Source organism: Pseudonaja textilis, chromosome 5 (genome assembly GCF_049901715.1).
Source record: "Pseudonaja textilis isolate UNSWEBS1 chromosome 5, rPseTex1.2, whole genome shotgun sequence".
Taxonomy (NCBI): domain Eukaryota; kingdom Metazoa; phylum Chordata; class Lepidosauria; order Squamata; family Elapidae; genus Pseudonaja; species Pseudonaja textilis.
The window spans coordinates 65573771-65594271 of record NC_141994.1 but is presented as its reverse complement, the minus strand read 5'-3'; the positions used below and the strand labels follow the sequence as shown (position 1 = coordinate 65594271).

Genomic DNA, 20501 nt, shown 5'->3' with positions numbered 1-20501 from the left:
GCCAATCACCGGGAGACAGTGAGTCCTAGTCCCGCCTTAGAAATGAAATCAGCTGGGTGACTTTGGGCCAATCCCCAGGAGACAGTTAGTCCTAGTCCCGCCTTAGAAATGAAATCAGCTGGGTGACTTTCCGCCAGTCACCCTCTCTCAGCCAGACCCACCTCACAGGGTTGTTATTGCAAGGAAAATAAGACAAGAAAGGCATGTTGGAAAATAAGACGAGAAAGGTATGTTGGATGTTTTTGCCGCCTTGAGTTATTTGTAAACATAATAGAGGATATAAACACATTAATAATTATTCCTATCATATCAGATCAACCTATTCTTCCTCTAATTCAGAGATCCCCGAACTTGGCAACTTTAAGACTTGTGGACTTCAGCTCCCAGAATTCTCCAGCCAGCTGGCTGGAGAATTCTGGGAGTTGAACTCCACAAGTCTTAAAGTTGCTAAATTTGGGGATATCTGCTCTAATCCAAGGATCTCATGCTTCAAAAAGGAAATATTTCACATAACTGATGACCGAAAGACACTATTAAAACAGAGAAGTGATTTGGAATTCATTTGTCCCCAGACAGAGGGCAGCATAATATGCTATTAGGTGTTCATGGATTAAAGCATTCAGTTCTTTTTCACCACGCAAAAGGATTAGTGGATAATTATACCACTTCACCACTTGGTTTATTAATTAGGCTGATGTCCTTTCTTTTTTTCAACTCCTCTCTGAACTTGAGAAGTGAGCTAGGATTCTTTGGCATGACAAGGAACTAGATTCTTTAGCGTGAAAAACATACTGTAAATTCCTTCCTTCAATCCCAAATTTAATTTTCACAGGGAAGCAATACAGCTCGGTTTGGAAGGCCTCCCACTGGAGCCCTTACAGGGACTTTGAACCCGGGAACTATCAAAACTGACAGTGCCCAACAATTGATCAACGTTTTTTTTTTTTCAAATACTTTGTTTTATTGGTTTGTCTGTTGACCTTGTTTTTCCTTGGATCTCAGCCTTCCACACATACCAAACTCAAGAAATAAAGGACATGACCTAAATCAATTTGATTGGGAAATGAGATGATTATCTGGAAGGATCACCTGACTGAATCCATTCCACCACATATTTCATTTCCACAAAGTCATTTAGGGGAAATGAAGACAAGATGTGAGCTATCTTGAAGCACTGTGCATCTGCCAAGAACAATTCCAAGTGTCTGAACTCAACTATCACTTACTTATTCTTTCAGCAGCTTCCTGCAATGATTTACATGCCACACCTTTATTTTCCGCACTTCTGAGAAATAAGAAGAATTCAGAAATCATCAGGGGCCACCAAAATGCCACCTGCTAAAAGAGCTCAGTTTACACTCCTTTCATGGAGCCTCCAAAAGCTTGAATAGATGCTCAGGGACCTTCAGAAGTGGTTAAAGATATAGTATTTTTAGAGCCGGGATGGGCAATTAATTTTCCCAAGGAGCAAAGGAAAAAACTGGTCCTGTTGTGGAGAACCAACCAATAGAGCTGTGAAGCTGCATAGACACACACACACACACACACACACACACACACACAAATTCAAAATAAAAGCAACCCACGCTGGCTGGACAGGGACAGGCAAAGAGCTGGAAGTAAAATGCTCAGGTCTCTTTTACAATGACTGGACAGCAGTAACTTGTATTTACAAAATAAAAAATAAATAAATAAAATAAAAAAATATAAATTAAAATTAAATTAAATAAAAAATATATAAAATAATAAAATAGAGTAAAAATAAATAAAAATGAAAAAATGAAATGAAATGAAATAAAATGGGAAATGCTGGTCTCAGACTGAGGAAAGTGACACACCGATGCTGCGAATCACAGCAGCTGACTCACACTGGAGCAATCACTGTTCCCATCATTCTTTTTCACTGTTCTCTACAACTACTGGCAGCTACTGATGGACGAGAATTAAAGTTGAGCGCATTTGGAAAGATTAGCTTCCTGCTTCCTAAGGAGAGCAGAATATATCTCCCCCCCTCTCCCCAAATTAATATTGGAAGACACTGTTCTCATCCAGCTGTTAATAGCTAGTTTCTACTGCTGGTTTTTATTTGCTATGAACCTGTCTTAACTGCCTTTAAAACCAATTATTCTTGGGTCTCGGGCATAGGTTAGTCCCATCGTGTGCACTTCAAGTTGTTAATTAAATCAAATGTAGAATCTCCTGCAGCTGAACCATATGTTTTGTCCACATGGAGAGCCAGCTGGATGTGGTGAGCCAGCTGTCCTGGAAACCAGGCGACTGAGTTCTAGGTCTTGCTTAAACATGAAAGCCAGCTGGCTGACTTTGGGCCAGCCACTTGTTTTCAGTCCAACCCACCTTTGAAGGGTGGTTGTTGTGGGGAAAGGGGTAGGAATATTAGGTAGGTTTGCCACCTTGAGTTATATATAAAAAGACATGATGATGATGATGATGATGATGATGATGATGATGATGATGATGATGATGATATTCTTTCCCACTGGCCTTCCCCAATTTGACAGTGTAGAAGACATTGGATTTCAAATCCTGGAATGTCAGAACGATTTGGACATCTAGTTAGCTGAAAGCCAGTTTGAGCTAGTGATTAAGGCACCTGGCTAGAAACTGTGAGATGGTGAGTTCTAGTCCTGCTGAGATGACTTGGGGCATGGCACAAAGGCAACACAGCCAGATAATCAACAAGAGTCCCTTTATTAGCTGCAACTTTGCCCCCAATGTCCAGGTTACCTTCTGGCTGGAGAAAAACTGTCCCAGGAACAGCCTTTGACTATAACAAATCCAAGTCCAAAATATGGTCAACACAAACTGTAATTATAAGTCCACTCAAGCCAAAATGAGGTAATTAGTTTGGCAGGGCAGAAGTAAGAATTCCAGACGTGCAGGCACAGCAAAACTCACATGGTTGGGAAGATGCCAGGAACACAGATAAGCCATGACAATACAGGATAAAGTCACGTTTGCTCTCAGCAGCTGCCACAGTCAGCATTCAGTTCTTATAAACTTTCATTCCCAGGTGTGGCTAATGAAGGAAATCAGAGCCCTTTCCTTCCCTGTAAGCCATGCAACCCACGTTGCTCTCTTCTCTGTTCCTCCCTACTGCCCAAGGATGAAGAGGGGGTGGGCCTGGGTTTTCATCTGAACTCCCTCTCCCTTGTTCTATCTCTCCCCTGCTCTGCCCAGCCGTACTTTGCTCTTCCCCAGTTTTCCCCAGTTTCCTCCACAGCCAACAGAGCCACACTCCCACTCCCTGTCAGCTGTTTGTCTTCCTCCTTGGATTCAGACTCCAACAAGGGCATGACACCTGCCTTAGGCATGAAAGCTGGCTGGATGACTTTGTGCCAGTCATCAGGAGACTGTGAGTTCTAGTCCTGTCTTAGGCATGAAACCCAACTGGTTGACTTTGGGTCAATCACTACGAGACTGTGAGTTCTAGTCCACGCTTAGACATGAAAGCCAGCTGGGCCAGTCACTCTCTCTCTCAGCCCAATCCACCTCACAGGATTGTTGTAGAGGCATGATACAATAAATAAAATAAATTCAATATTTGTGGAGGGGCCCAGGTTAGGGAAGACTTGTCCAAGGCACTGGATATTGATGTGCTCTACTGAAGAAAGCTCAGAGATCAGGAGAGAAATACGAGGAAGGAAGGAAAATATAAGAAGCTCCAACAAATAGTGAAGGATTGGCTTACCTTCTACAAATGACAGAGGTGCCTTCCACAGGCTCTGATAGGTTAGGGGCACTCTGAGTGCAACCTAAGAGCTTATGAGGCTTGATGGCTTGGGTAGTGGCCATGACTGTCGACTCTGGAAATTGTTCTCCGGAGGTTCTGCGGATGGGACTGTTGGCTGGTGTACCCTGGACAGGTGAATGGCTTGGGGAGACAAGAGGTGAAATATTTGGGGAGATACCTGTGGAATGGGAAAACAGGATTACTTTTCAAATGGTCAGGTATATATATATATATATATATATCAACTCTGTGAAGCCAACCCTCTACAAATAGTCCTCAACTTACCACAACTGGAACCAGAATTTTGCTTACTAAACAAAGTGGTTGTTAAATCTCATACAATTTTACAACTTTTTCTTTTTTTGCAATATCAGTTAAGTTAAGTGAATCCCCCTGTTGTTGACTTTGCTTGTAAGAAGCCAGCTGGGAAGATCCCAAATGATGATCATGGGACCCCAGCATGCTGCAACCAACCATCTTAAATATATGCAGGTTGCAGAGGTGGTATTCAGCAGGTTCTGACCAGTTCTGGAGAACCAGTAGCGGAAATTTTGAGTAGTTCAGAGAACTGGCAATTACCACTTCTGACTGGCCCTGCCCCCATCTATTCTCTGCCTCCTGGGTCCCAGCTGATGGGCTGGGTCCTTTTTGGTTGCCCTGAATAGGAGAACAGAGCTGGAAAGCAGGTTAGTGGGGTGGGGAAGGAATGGGGATTTTGCAGTATCCTTCCCCTGTCATGCCCACCAAGCCACGCCTACCAAGCTACATCACGTCTACCAAGCCATGCCCACAGAACCGGTAGTAAAAAAAAATTTAATCCCACCACTGTCAGGTTGCCAAGGACCTGAATTCTGATCATGTGACCATAAGGAAGACTGCAGTGGGGATGCTCCAATGGTTGTAAGTGGGAGGCCGAGCTGTTTTTCAGTGCCATTGTAAACTTCAATGACTGGTTCTCCTACGTATGACCACTGCAACATCCCCCACAGTCACATGATCAAAATTTGGATGCTTGACAACTGGAATATATCTGAGATGGTTTCAGTGTCCTGGGGACTTTCCCAACTGGCTCCCAAGAAAGCAAAGTCAATGGGGGAAGCCAGGTTTGCTTAATGACTGCATGATTCATTTGGCAACTGCAGTGATTCACTTAATAACCATGTCAAAAAAGGGTCAGGTGTGATTCATGAACCATCACCTTGCTTAGCAACAGAAATTCTGGTCCCAATTGTGGCCGTTAAGTCGAGGACTGTCTGTAATCCATTCCTTAGGTACCAAAGCTAACAGGGTGATTTGAATTAGTCACTCTTTCAGCCCTACAACTGGGAAGCTGAAAACCCAGTGCAGAAGGTTAAGCTACTAGAGCAAGGGTCTTCAAACTTGGCAAGTTTAAGACTTGTGGACTTCAACTTCCAGAATTCCTGAACTAACATGACTGGGAGAGGAATTCTGGGAGTTGAAGTCCACAAGTCTTAAAGCTGTCAAGTTTGAACAACCCTGTACTAGAGCCTCGGTGGCACAGTGGTCAGAGTGCAGTACTGCAGGCTACTTCTGCTGACAGCTGGCTGCTTGCAATTTGGCAGATCGAATCTCACCAGGCTCAAGGTTGACTCAGCTTTCCATCCTTCTGAGGTAGGTAAAATGAGGACCCAAATTGTTGGGGGCAATATGCTGATTCTGTGAAACTGCTTAGAGAGGGCTGTAAAGTACTATAAAGTGGTATATAAGTCTAAGTGCTATTGCTATTACTTAAATGAAGTTCAATTACAATGGATTGATTTGGGCTGATAACAAGAACAACATGTGCTATCAATTGCCTAAAAAGTAGCCCTTCTAGGTTAGAACTTTGCTTCCAAAGATCCTTCACCTGTGCTAAAAGATCCTGTGTTAATAACTGAAATAATACAGGTAGTCCTCGATTTACAATGGTTTGTTTAGTGACCATTCAAAGTTACAAGGGCAATGAAAAAAGTGACTTACAACACTCGTTCACAATTACGACCTTTCCAGGATCCCCATGAGCATGTGGCCAAAATTCAGCGCTTGGCGACTGACTCTTACTTATGACAGTTGCTGTGTCCCGGGAGTCATGCGATTCCCCTTTTGCAACCTTCTGACCAGCAAAGTCAATGGGGAAGCCGGATGCACTTAACAACTGTGTTACTAACTTATCAACTGCAATGATGATTCACTTAACAACTGTGGCAAGAAAAGTGGCAACAACAAAAATTTGGCGCTCCATTGTGGTCATAAGAAGAGGGCTACCTGCAGTCAGAAGTGGTATTCAGCAGGTTCTGACCAGTTCTGGAGAACCGGTAGTGGAAATTTTGAGTAGTTCGGAGAACCGGCAAATACCGCCTCTGACTGGTCCCGCCCCCCATCTCTTCTCTACCTCCCGAGTCCCAGCTGATTGGCTGGGTCTTCTTTGGTTGCCCTGCCCAGGAGAACGGAGCTGGAAAGCAGGTTAGTGGGGTGGGGAGGGAATGGAGATTTGGCAGTATCCTTTCCCTGCCATGCCCACCAAGCCACGCCCACCGAACCAGTAGTAAAAAAATTTGAATCCCACCTCTGCCTGTAGTCCTATTGCATATCACCACTGTTTGGAAAAAAACAAGAAATATTCATCCAGGCTGCAAATATCATTTCATTAGAGAACCTTGAGAGACTTAACTTGAAATCCGTGTGCTATCTCTTTACTAATTGCAATAGTCTTGAATTCACAAAACTCAGAAGATAACTAGACAGCTTTAACTAGGGAGCCAGGTTGGTGTACTGGTTAAGGCACCAGGCTAGAAAGCCAGCCAGCTGGGTGACTTTGGGCCAGTCTCCCCCTCTCTCTCTCTCTCAGCTCAACCCACCTCACAGGGTTGTTGTTGTGGGGAAAATAGGAGGAGGAAGAGGTGTTGGAGATGTTCTCTGCCTTGAGTTATATGTAAAATGAAATCAATTACCACCTTGCCGGCTTGGCCGCTTTGAATTCAGATGGTTGGCAGCAGACAGCGCGTAGGAGGTTGAGAAAGATCGGCTTTTGGTGAGAGTCATCAGGAGAGGATTGTTCCATGAGTCAGAGCTGTGAAAATAAAAAAAAAGCAGCCCAATCCTTATTTTGTATGCTTCCTTAGAAAGAACAGAGGTCAGACTGATCTCTAGGAACTTGTAGACCTCATGTAGAGTCAATCAATTATTTACAGGGAGTTCACAAATTGCATACAAAGGTGATTTTGCCATCATTTCAATCTGAGATAGGCAAAGTTGGATGTTAGTGGAGAGGGAGGGAGGGAGTGGGGGAGATTATATCTACAATTCAATTAGACAAATTAAATCATGTGCAAGAATAATTTATTTACATGAACATCCTTCTAAGCATGGACAACTGTTCTCTACTTACTCAGCAGAACATTCAAAGAATTAACTCCCATAAAGCATCAGAGATGGAGTGCATTTGTTCAAAGCCTTCAGTACAACTTGATAATTGCAGTACTATACATGAACAATGTTATCACACAACTGTACTTTTCAACACAACCTTCTTGTTGGTAGCTCCTCCAACTATAAACTGGTTCGCAAACAATAATGAAGCTTAGGTTCATTATTCACCAAGACCGGAATGTAAGCCGTCAGAAAACTGAACTTTACTGCCTTAGTAGAGGTAGTAGATTGATAGGAAAAAGCAGAGATTCCCAGGAGTTACTTGTATAAGAGAGTAAGGAAAATGACTTTGAGTCATTCTCTAGGCCAGGGATGGGGAACTATGACCCTTTTATGATTTGTGGACTTCAAATCCCAGAATCCCATGCTGGCTCAGGAATTCTGGGAGTTGAAGTCCACAAATCATTAAGGGCCATAGTTTCCTCAACCCGGATCTAGGAAAAGGGGGAAGAAACTTTTTTTTTAAATTCTGATGAACAAGATGACATGGAAAATTGGCTCAGGTACATGCTACCCCAATTTGTTGAAGTATCAGAAGAAAGAGAAAGTCCCGCATTGACTTTCAAGATTCTTTCAAGTCTCAGTAAAAGTGCAGTTGATGGACTTCCAGTTTGTAAGGCTTCAGAGGTGGCAGGAATCCGCGATCATGCGCGGTTTCTGCTGCACTTGCTGCTGGAGTGCCCCCGATCCAGTCGGATTTGGGGGTTATAGTTACCCTTTAGAGGGAACTGAAGACAGAGGAGATCTAGCAGGGGTCCGGGGGGGATCGCAACCCCCCTCCTCAGCTGGCTAAACTCCCTTTTCTGAAGGCGGTGGAGCAGCAGTCAGCAATGGCCGCCACAAAGAAGCTTTCATCTGGATAAGAATGTGCAGGAGGAAGCTGAGAAGTGAAAGTTTTTGGCTGACTGAGATAACAAGAAGCATTTAAATACCCTTGAACTTAAATTTCATTAAAGATACATCGCTCCCAAAGACCTGGAAAAAGTGGCGATTGAAAATAAAACGGGAAAGTTTGTTTTTTCTCACTCCCCTTCCTTATGGTGATAGCAGATGAGCAAGAAATCAGAAAAAACCATTTTGGCATCAGCAGGTAATTAAATTTGAAAATTAAAGCCAAGGGGGACAATAAAGATATCTGAACATTGGAAAAGAAAAAAAACTTTCTTTGCTATAAGTGGGAAGGGAGAGGAAAATAATTAATATTAAGATTTTGCTGGAGGAGGCTGCTTGGAATTTATAAGACTAGAGCAAAATTGTAACAAGACTTCTAAAAGATACATTTTAATTGGAATTTTGCAATTGAACTGTAACCCCAGGAAGAGAAAGTATAAAAAAGAAGAAAGTGCTAAATGAAACAGTCTGTGTGTATTTGGATTGCCCGGTGACTTTGGGACTTTTGGAAATTATTATTTGAAAGACTAAAAACATTTGGGTTGTTTTTAATTTTTTTTCACAATGGCATTATTGTTGATGAACTGAAAATGGAATTTAAAAAGCTAAAAGAAGAGGAACAAGAAGGGAAAGGCTCTTTTGGATCTGTTTTCCATTTCCTAGAAATGGCGATTTCTACCTATCAGAAACTACGAGAACAAGAAAATTGGGATGAAGAAGAAGCCATCTTTAATGAACAAGCAACTTTAGCTGGGGAAGAAAAGGGAAAGAAGGGAAAGAGAATGGAGAATTTAAGACTTAAAAAAACAACCCAAAAAAGGAAAAATAAGGTGAAAAATTGATACAACGTTAGAAAGCAACAGAAAAGAGGAATACAGAAGAGGGTGGAGATTAAGAGGGTGGAGATCAAGAGACAAGGGGGTAAAAAGGTTAGATTGGAGAAGAAAAGAAGAGAAAAAGGGAAGAGAAGTTACAAAGGTTTGAAACAAGATGTAAAGAAACAGGATTTATTCAGAGATAATGGGTAAAAATATAGTTAAAAAAGAGATTCTGCAAAAGTACATAAGATTGTATTGTTGTATTTATATTTGAAATAATGTTAGAAAACTGGAACATTATATGATTATAAAATGGGATAAAATATTAAAAGGAATGTGTAAGACCTAACGATGGAGTTTAATTTGCTATGGATTATTGTTTTAATTATATAATAAACTTATTTCCTTCCTTACTTTAAAATATAGTACGTAGCCTTAGAATGTACTAAGCAGAATCAAAATGAAAATTATATATTATTTTAAGTGTTAAACTTAGGGGAAAGATATAAAGGTGCCATACTTCAATCAGTGATTACAGGAGAAATTTTGTGTTAATGAGAAAAAATAATAGATAATTGAAACAGAACAGACAAAAGATATAAGCATGATGATTTAAACTGAGATGAAATAAATAAAACAGAATTAAGAGAGTGAAAAGAGGGGAGAAGCTATATAGAAAATGTAGAATGGTAAATAAGATATGAAATGGTATATAAAGTGAGCATGAATTCGAATTTATGTCTGTACAAAAAGATGTAACCCGGGACTAAGCCGCTTTCCAAAAAGAAGTTTTATGTTTTCATGTTTTGTTTGTGTATGTTTGTTTATTGAAAATTAATAAAATCTTTAAAAATAAAAATAAAAGTGCAGTTGATTTTCTAGCTGGTGGGTTGACACTCGGCTGAATGGAAAAGGTAAGAATACCTGACTCTAACTGTGATGCAGAGGGAAGACTACAATTTTGTATTTGTTAACCAAAGAGCTTCAGAAGGTAGGAAATGGATCTCTTCAGGTTTCATATTCCTCACATAGTCTAATTTCTGATATATTGCGTGAGTACAATTTCCTGTCAATAAGGAGCCCCACAGTTTCCTTTATTGAAACAATCTTCAAATGCAATACGTACCAGGGAAAGGTAGGGAAAAATATCTTTGTTGCCAAAAAGAATGGAGAAGAGATTCTTTGCTTTGGATGATTCCACCTAAAAAGTCTCACAGTGAGTTTATTGCCCTTGGCTATGTACAGAACATTCCAGACTTATTCATTTTCCTAGCAGGAAAATTCAAGGTGCAAACGAGTGCCTTCCAGTTTAGGTATCTTACAGCTGTATGGACTTCAACTCCCAGAATTCTCAGCAGTAGCTATGCTAATTGAAAAATTCCAAAAGTTGATACATAAATCTAGGAGTTGTCAAAATTGGAAACCTCTGAGCAACCATTTTTTGACCCACATAAATTCCCTGATAATTGCGGATTCCACTCTTTGTCTACAATTCTGTGAACCCCCTGATCTATTTCACTGTGGTAGGTCAAGGTAATAACGTGGAACCAACAAATAATTTACAGTAGTGTGTTTTATCACCTAGAGGTTCTCTTTTTGCTATTAATGACTTAAATTGCATTAAACAAGGACCTCCAGGATGTAAGCTGTTTTGAGTAAAGCTGCCTTCTGCAATTGACTGATACTGAATTTGTCAATTTATTTGCTGCTCATCTAACAATTCAAGGTAACTCTGAGCAGTTTATAGCATTATGGGCTTCTACTGGAGTGCATTAATCATGTGGTATTTTAGATTTGTTGACTATTCACTAACGTTTTAGAGTTTATATTTGTTGTTGTTTTTTTAACTTGAATTATCTTTTTATATCAAATATACCAAGTAGTTAAGACTTACATTCGTATCTGAAGTCTATTTTTACTTTATTCCCTTTTGTCAGTATCTCTCAACCTTTGCAACTTTAAAGATCTTAAATTTAAAAATCTGCAATTGTTTTCCTACCTGGATGATGACGTATCATAAAGTTTGATGCTGGGACTGCGGTCCCTTCTAACAGAAGCTGGCTCCAACGTGGGTAAACCAGTGGCAGATGTGGTTGTTGTCCAAGTGGATGACACTCGTCGTAGAAGACCAGGGGGAAGGCTTTTCCGAAAGCGCTGTAGACAAGACAGTAACACCTTATGACTACTTTATGAGGACACAGAGAAAAGGGAATCGACTTATTCTCCAAAGCACCTGAGGATAGGACAAGAGGTAATAAGTGACAGCTTATGAAAGAGAGATCCAACCTACCGGTAGAAATAAGAAAACATTTTCTGACAGTGGGAACAAATAATCAATGGAATAGTTTGCCACCCAGAATTGTGTTCTGACCCAAGCCCCTTTCCAACAAATCAAACACAATCCAAAAGGAACAGAAACCTTGTAATGCTTTTACAAAATAACTAACTGTGATAAGCACAAGCCTTGCCAAACTGTGCGAGACTTTCCAAAAGATAACAGGGAAGAAATAATTTGCAATACAAGAATCTTCAAATACAAACTCAGGATACTAGAATGTCCACAAGGCTGGAGTTTCAAAATGTCTTTGCCTTCTGCAAAGAACATTCATTTCACAGCTGGCTTTTATCTTCTTGAAGGAGAGGCCATTACCTTGCAGCCTTACCCCCGAGTCACCCATGCTGTTGTAGCTGCTCTCTCCTACAAGCAATCCTGCTTGCACATGCACTTGACACAGGCTCCTCAGGAACCTCCTCCTCACTGCTGCCAGCCCCCACAATCTCTGAAGGCAGCAGTCCACTCTCTAATGGTCTTGGCCCCTCATCTGAGTCCTTGCTCTCCTCAGCCATCTGCACCTGCTGCCGGCTAACCACAACAAATTGTGGGTGCTCCATCACTGGAGATTTTAAAAAACAAACTAGACTACCATTTGACCTTGATGGTATAAGGCCGTGATGGTGTACCTATGGTGAGTCTGTCAAAAGTGGCATGCAGATCCATCTCTGCCAGCATGCAAGCTGTCACCCCAAAGCAGGTCCACTGCACAGGTGCGTGTGCCACCCGCCCACCAGCTGATCGTTGGGTAGTTGCCACGCAGGGGCAGAGGGCACGCAGGAGATGGGCGTGCATGTGCAGAAACGCGTGGCACTCATGGGGAGGTCACACGTGCATGTGCAGAGATGCACAGCGTACGCCCAAGGGATCGTGCATGCATGCGCAGGGGGCGTGGTGGGCCCTGCGTGCATTGCCTTATGGGTGCTGGCATGCGTACACATTTTTGGCACGTGAGGATGGAAAGGTTAGCCATCACTGGTATAAGATCTCCTGCCTTGATCAGGGGGACTAGAAGACCACCTTATGATTTTGGGTTGCATGGTGTTTTCATCCATGATCTTCAGTCTTTATCAGCAAGTACACTGGATAACTCGATAGATGAAGAAAATACCCCACTATTAATCTTTGGCAACATTCTACAGTCTTTTTATTTGGACCTAAATCCAGTTAGTCCTAAATCCTTGTATAGTCCTTTTATCCAAAACTGTCATCATTTATTTTATTTTCCATGGATGAGAAAGGTATATTTCAGATACTCCTGTGTTTCTAATGCTCTCTTAAAGATCAGATCGAGGCAGGAGACTTATACCATCCTGGTCAAATGGTTGTCTAATTTGTTTTTTAAACCTCCAGTGATGGAGCAGCCACAATTTCAACTTGCCCAAGAGTTCAGTGTTTCTCAACCTTGACAACTTGAGGATATATGGACTTCAATTCCTAGAATTTGCCAGGCAGCCACATCTTCAAGTTCCCAAGGTTGAGAAATACTGCCATAGTTTCTTGAATTAGAACCTAGAAATTTCCTGACGGTAAAATAATTAATCCGTGAAACGAGTTTCCTCCAGAAATTGTGTGTGTTCCAACACTGGAGGTTTTTAAGAAGAGATTGGATGACCATTTCTCTTAAATGCTGTAGGGTTTTCTGCTTGAGTAGGGGTTGGACTAGAAGACCTCCAAGGTCCCTTCCAACTCTTGGTATTCTGGTAGTGGACTGAGACTGCTGATGAGTCCCCTTTTTTCCACTATTTCTGCATTAATTGGTGTCAATTTCCTTCCTTTGCAGTTCTTCCATAGCATCTAAGCACAGAAGCTGTTGCTAATTGTGCCTAGCAAGCATTAAACCAGGATTTGAATGCAGAAAATATAGTTATCTGCTTGAGTTTTACTTTATACAGGTCAATGAATAGCAATCTACTTTTGAAATTCTTTCAAAAAAAAGGAGGAGGAGGAGGAGGAGGAGGAGGAGGAGGAGGAGGAGGAGGAGGAGGAGGAGGAGGAGGAGGAGGAGGAGGAGGAGGAGAGAAGAAGAAGAAGAAGAAGAAGAAGAAGAAGAAGAAGAAGAAGAAGAAGAAGAAGAAGAAGAAGAAGAAGAAGAAGAAGAAGAAGAAGAAGAAGAAGAAGAAGAAGAAGAAGAAGAAGAAAGAAGAGGGAGAAGGAGAAGAAGAAGAAAATAACCTTAAGGTATATATTGAAGTTTAAATAAGAGTTGTATGGATAAAATTAAAAGATATAAAGGTGTCATACTCCAATTAGTAACTACAGGAGAAAATTTGTTTAATGAGAAAAGATAACATGAAATTGAAACAGAACAGACAAAAGTATAAATATAAAGATCTGAATTGACATGAGATAATCAAAATAAAATTGAGAAAATTAAAAGAGGGGAAAACTATATAGAAAATGCAGAATAGTAATAAGATATGGAAATAGAACACAAAAATGAGCATGAAATTGAGTTTGTGTCTGTATAAAGAAGTGCAACCCAGGACCATGCTATTTTCAAAAAAGATGTTTCACTTGTATTTTGTGTATGTGAAAACCCAAATAAAACTTTATTAAAAAGAAGAGGAGGAGGAGGAGGAGGAGGAGGAGGAGGAGGAGGAGGAGGAGGAGGAGGAGGAGGAGGAGAAGAGGAGTAGCAGTAGTAGTTTGGAGAGGGAAAACATATTTTAAGTTCAGAATAACCACATAACATTTGGAAATGGCTCAGATAGACACCTGTCTGGTTCACTGGAGTATAAGGAGGGGGAGACGGAACAGGCACAATCTGACTCACAAGGTTCTGTTATTACAGCTCATTACAATGGTACCTTGATACTCAACTACTGAAACTCATAGAATTTGGTATTCAATACATTTTGACATGAAAATTTTGTCCTGGTGCTCATCGTTTGTTTGGTACTCAACATACAAACTAGAACTTCTTGGTGTTGGCTGCCTTGTGACCTACTACATTATTCCTTACGGGAAAAAAATTGTTTGGTACTCATTGGTTTTGGTACTCATCGTGCCTCCCAGAACCAATTTATGACAAGTACTGAGGTACCACTGTACAATCAAAGTAGCTTCAGCCTTTAGCCTGTGGAGTTGATTCCTTGGTTTGATTTACCTATCGGGTCTCACACCTGGTGTGCATAAAAGGAGCCGTGTTGGCAAGCTAAATACACAACAACATACCTTGGGAATAGTAAGCTTTTCTCCCTTCTCTGAACATTCTTCTGTGTCAGAACAGGTGTAATTTTCATTGAAAGATGCCAGAGTATTGACTCTTGGTCTGTGAATAGCTTGGAAGGTCAACTGTGTGCTAAGCAGGTTGCTCACTGCTCGGAGGGAGGTGCAGACATTGGGTGGCAACGAAGGATCTGCTAGAAGGTCGGTAATGAGTCCGTGAGCTTCTCCCATGACGGCAATATCTACTGTAATACTGGTCCCCGAAGACTGGAAAGAGAGGAGAAAGAAACATTAGCCCTAAATTAGAAAGTAAATAATGCATAACTATGCCAGCGTGATTTGTGCAGTGGGAAGGGAAGGAGGCAGGTTGCCCTGATGCCCGCTGGCATTGCACCGCTGACCTAGGGCAGCGTAGAAGAAAAAAAACCACCACATAATTCTTGTTCTACGCTTTCTATGGTACCATTAATGGGCACTAACATCAGCCAGAAGATGCTGTTTAAACATTAAATGGGAAAAAAAACAGCAACCATAACATAAATGAAGCAATTCGTACTGCTTCTTTTTTGACTGCCCGTTTAATTCAGTTTTATATGTTCATGGTGTAAACATCCATGTTCTTAGAAAAATGTATACAGGTAGGTCTTAACTTACAACCACAGATGAGCCTAACTTACAACCACAGATGGACTTTTGCCACATTTTACGACCTTTCTTGCCACAGCTGTTAAGTGAATCAGTTATTAAATTAGTAATATGGTTGTTAAGTGAATCTGGCTTCCCCGTTGACTTCGTTTTGTCACCACGTCGCAAAAGATGATCACATGGCCCTGGGACACTGCAACCGTCATAAATTGCTGCATGCCCAAATTTTGATCACGTGACCATTGGGGATGCTGAATGGTCGTGGGAAAAACAGTCACAAGTCGCTTTTTTTCAGCAGCGTTGTAACTTCAGAAAGTCACTAAACGAATGGCTATAAATGGAGGTCCACCTATATGTCCTTCAGTGGCTCTAGCTCCGTGAAGGCTAACCTTTTCATCGTCGCATGCCGAAAGTGCGCAAACGCACACATGCGTGCATGCACACATAATGCAATGTGCTTGCAACCCTCCCGCCTCCCCTGCGCATGCGACCCCACGCATACTCCACATAACCTCTGCGCATCTGCACGCATCTCCTGTGCATGCACAGCAGATAACCGATGATCAGCTGGCTTGAGGGAGGCACGCGCGCATGCGCAGTGGCCCTGATCTGGAGCAACGGCTCGCGTGCCGGCAGAGATGGTTCTGCATGCCACTTCTGGTAAGCGTGCCATAGGTTTGCTCTAGCTCATGGGTGTCAAACTCACTAGGTCAAATTGCCCGTCACGTGACATTTCGTGATGTTTTTCCCATTCGTGGAGCTAGGGTGGGTGTGGCCTGCATGTGACGCATCCAGTCCACGAGCCACAAGTTTGACACCCCTGCCTTTAGCTCATCAATATTTTTCTTTTGTCTCCAGCACCTGGGAAAGGACCATAAGGCTTTAAGAAGCCATTTCTCTAAAGCCTTTTTTGACAGCTGGCAGGAATAGCTAACACCCAAGAAGATAGGCTCAAGATCCAGATGGATCTTGACAGACTAGAACACTGGGCCGTATCTAACAAAATGAAATTCAGTGTAGAGAAAAGTAAAGTCCTAAACTTAGGCAAGAAAAACCAAAAGTACACATATAGACTGGGTGAAACCAGGCTCAATAGCAGTAACTGTGAGAGGGAACTTGGAGTCTTAGTGGACAACCAGCTAAATATGAGCCAGAAGTGTGCAGCAGCAGCCAAAAAAGCTAATCAATCCTAAATTGCATTAACAGAGGGATACAATTGAGATCAAGTGAGGTACTAATACTACTCTATAAAGCCTTAGTAAGGCCACACCTAGAGTACTGCATCCAGTTTTGGTCACCACATTATAAAAAAGATGTTGAGACTCTAGAAAAAGTACAGAGAAGAGCAACCAGGATGATTAGGGGATTGGAGGCTAAATCATACGAAGAACGTTTGCAGGAACTGGGCTTGGCTAGCCTAGTAAAGAGAAGGACCAGGGGAAACATGATAGTAGTCTTCCAATATTTGAGGGGCTGCCACAGAGAGGAGGGGGTCAAGCTATTTTCCAAGGTACCTGAAGGCTAGACAAGGAATAATGGATGGAAACGGAACAAGAAGAGATTCAACCTGGAAATAAGGAGAAACTTTCTGACAGTGAGAACAATCAACCAATGGAACAGCTTGCCCTCGGAAGTTGTGGGAGCGCCATCACTTGAGACTTTCAAGAAGAGATTGGATTGCCATTTGTCAGAAATGGTGTAGGGTCTCCCGCTTGGGCAGGGGGTTGGACTAGATGACCTACAAGGTCCCTTCCAACTCTGATTATCTGTTATCTGACAGTAGTCAAAACATCAATGTTAACCTGTGTCCTAATTTGCTTTATGTTCATGGAAAAAGCAATTCAAGGTTGGAAATGCAATTACAGACTTGATTGACGGTTAAAAATATGGGCCATTCCATATTGTTCTAGCAAGGAAGATTGCCAACCCATCTCAAAGCAAAACAAGGAACAAAATGGCAGGTAGGGAGAGGAAAAAGCCAAAGATCGTCTACCAGACATCAGAAAGCCAGCAACAAGAGTCCAACAAAATATCACGAGCTGATTTCGGTTTCCAAAGCACATCCTGAACTCTCTGGCCAAGACTTAAAATTAAAAGTAAACACATTTCTTCTTTCTCTACTGTTCTTCCTTGCCTTCAATTTCTAATTTCAAAAAAAAAACACAAAAACCCACCACTTGAGCAGCACAGATCGGCCGTTTCTGTGGAAAAATGCCAGCCATTTTGGAGTTTGCAGTTCGGCCCCAAAAGGGATTTACCGGGATTGAAAATACGTAATTTTTAAAGTATGTTTTCTTAAAAGAAAGTTGGGTTCCTTTCATGCAAATAATGGGTGTGGACTTGACAGACTTTATAAAAATGACTTTCCCTCTCCCATGAGCGTTCCTGTCATTATGGCCAACTGGTGTAAGAATTGAGCCAGTGCGGAAACTAACCATGTTTCTATTAAATGATAATTTGTGGTCTTTGCTAAAAGCAGGCTACTTCACGTCACAGCAGAGGTAGCCCTGGAAGAGCTATGTTGAATGCTGGTAATCCTTAACTGAGCCCAACTGAGCCCAAAATTTCCGTTGCTAAGCGAGACAGATTTTAAGTGAGATATGCCACATTTTACCACCTCTTTTGCCTCAGTTGTTAAGTGAATCACTGTAGTTGTTAAGTTGGTGACAAGGTTACTAAGTGAATCTGGCTTCCCCCTTGACTTTGCTTGTTAGAAGATTACAAACAGTGATCACATGACCCCAATGTGCCAGTTACCAAGCGCCTGAATTTTTGATCACATGACTGTGCGGATGCTGCAATGGTCATAAGTGTGAAACATGGTCATAAGTCACTTTTTTCAAATGGTCACTAAAAGAATGCTTGTAAGTTGAGGATTAACTATATACATTATTAGTGCTATTTGTCCCAAAGATGCTTTTTCAAGAAACTTCTTCACTGAAGAAGATTCTTGGATGAGAAGCAAAATGTCTTTAAGAAAAAACAAAGACCAGTTGCCTTTTGAAAAAGCACTTGACCTGCATGACTGAGAATCTCCATAAACGGGACGGCTATTTCAGCATATTTGAAGTTGTGGCCACTCTACAAGATGGCTACCGAACCAAACCTTGATGGTTCTTCATCTCTTCCAATTCCTGTGGGAGTCTTCTGAATCTGTTCTGACCCAAACCTTGTTCCAAGGAAACAAACACGAAATAGAGGTAACAGCAAAACCTTTTAATGATTCTTTATGAATTCCATTTCTTCACGGTTAAAAGTCTGTTCCAAACTAATTATCCCTGATAAGAACGGGCCTTGCCAAGGTTGCGCAAGGCTGCCAAGAGCACTAGATAAAGTTACTAAGAAATATTTCAAACACAAAGAGTCTCCAAAGACCAACCAAGATATTCTGAACATCCACAAGGCTTGAGTGCAAAAACTTCCTTGCTTCCTGCAAAGAACTGCAGTTTCTCAGCTGGCTTTTATCTCTTGAGGGAGGGGACATTACCTTGCAGCCTGACTCCCGAGTCGCCTGTGCTGCTATAGCTGCTTTTCCCTTGGAGTAGCCCTGCATGCATGTGTGCTGGGCACAGGCTCCTCAGGGTCCTCTTCATCACTGCTGCCAGCCTCCACAATCTCCGAAGCCAGCATTTCACTCCCTGATGGTCCTGGCCCCATCCCTGCCTCACATGCAGGCCCTTCATCTGAGTCCTCGCTCTCCGAGACCTCAGCTGTCCGCACCTGCTGCCGGCGAACCACAACAGAATCTTAACTTTGCTTTCAATTAATTCTCATTTCAGATCCTTTTTCTTCCTGCGCTGTGTTGTGGTTATCCCTCTCCTTTGGACTCTCTCCTCCTATTGAACTGTTCACTTTTGATTTCACCCATGGTTCACTTTAGGCTCCTGATAATCTTAGTATGACCCATGGGGCCCAACATCTGCATCAAATATCCCCATGAAGGTATCTCTTGATCCCTAAACGAAACAACCCTCTGGATAATAACTCCTATTCTTGCAAGATGAAATGTGGCTTTGAAATAGCCAGAAAGAAGCCAACAAGGATGAGGATCACATAAGTTCCCGTTGTGAAGATATATTGCTCATGTTTATAACCAAGAATCCAATCAACTAATGTACAATACTAAAATGGTGTCAGATAAAGCTCAACGGGATTAAAGAATGGTTACAACATTTGTGGCAACGTAATGACTCCAGGCCAATGACTCACTTAACTCTGCCCCCTAGAGCTCAGCTTGCTCTTCTGCTACACAACCATAGTTAGAAGAAGCTATGGGTAAGAAGAAGAATACAATCTGGCCCGTGTCATCAATGCCTTGTTGCAGATATAAGAGAAAATATAGTTAATCAAAAAAGCCTCATGAATTGGGCTATTTCTCCAACTATTGGGATAATTTAGTCTCCAATGTTTTGTTTTTGACTATTTTGGGACAAAATGGAAAATCTTTTAGTCTCTGACATGTCCCACTTTGAGATGATTAAAAAAACCCCGATATCATCAAGAGTTTGGAATTTCCTCTGTGACAGGAAACACAGCTGTTTGGTCCCCTTTATCCCTCAGTATTTGGTAGAGGAGTGGGATGGTGAAGAAAGAAAATAAAACAATTAAAAGTATTGATCATGAATGATTCATACTCTCTCTCTCTGTGTGTCTGTCCCTCCCTCCCTCCCTTTCTCCCTCTTTCTCTCATCTACCTTTAAATTCCATATAACACATGGAAAGAATTACAGATTCAGACTCTCAATTTTTCTTTAAATTATACATCAAGTTTGACACAATCCCCCCCCATTTTTTGAAAAATCTGCCCTTATTATTCTGCACAGTCTTTTAAGTCTTAAAAATCCAGATGGTTGGAAAGCGAAAAAGACACAGCCAAGTGAGAATGGGGGGGAAGGAAAATATAGAACAAAACAATGGCAGCTATCGTCATTTGAAATGTGAATTATTCTCTCTAACAGATGTGAAAAATAAATTGGAAGGAAACGGAATTGCTGGAAGACATATTATAAAGGAGGGCGAGGACAATAAAGGAGTTGTCCTCAAAAGGAGGAGGCATGGAGGAAAGAAGGACGTAAAGAAGAACAAATCTGTCATTTTTAGTTTCTCCAAAGGATTGTTTCTTTTTTTGGCTGCCATTCAAGAAGAAAATCATCCAGTCTTGCTAAGTTTATATCAAACAACTGCATCAAATGAAACTCATCAGGTAAAACTATTCTCAACTTGGACATTATAGTTCCCTACGGTGTAGTTGTTAGAGGCAAGGAATCTACTAGGAATAGTTTTTCCTTTAAAAGATGGAAACTCTAAACTGAGCCAATAAACATGGAGGAATACACAAGGACTCATCATCAGATTTTTGAAGAGCTAAGAGTTCAGTTCCTTTAGAAGGGAATATTTGTAGTTCAGGGTTGAACTGTGGGGTCCTTGGTGGTTTCTGATCTTGGTTGCTTCTTTACCCAGCTAG

The 20501-nt window shown here is 41.6% G+C and overlaps 1 protein-coding gene across 3 annotated transcripts in view; it reads right to left on the bottom strand.

Moving 5' to 3' along the window:
* Nucleotides 1-20501, bottom strand: part of PDE3A (phosphodiesterase 3A) — a 265055-nt gene that overhangs the window by 31769 nt on the left and 212785 nt on the right. For all 3 annotated transcript variants that reach the window (XM_087935192.1, XM_087935191.1, XM_087935193.1), the window contains 4 exons: nt 14399-14659; nt 10889-11043; nt 6706-6821; nt 3710-3929 (listed from right to left, as the gene is read on the bottom strand). In XM_087935192.1, coding sequence (XP_087791318.1) covers nt 3710-3929; nt 6706-6821; nt 10889-11043; nt 14399-14659 — 752 coding nt within the window. The remainder of the gene's footprint in view (nt 1-3709; nt 3930-6705; nt 6822-10888; nt 11044-14398; nt 14660-20501) is intronic.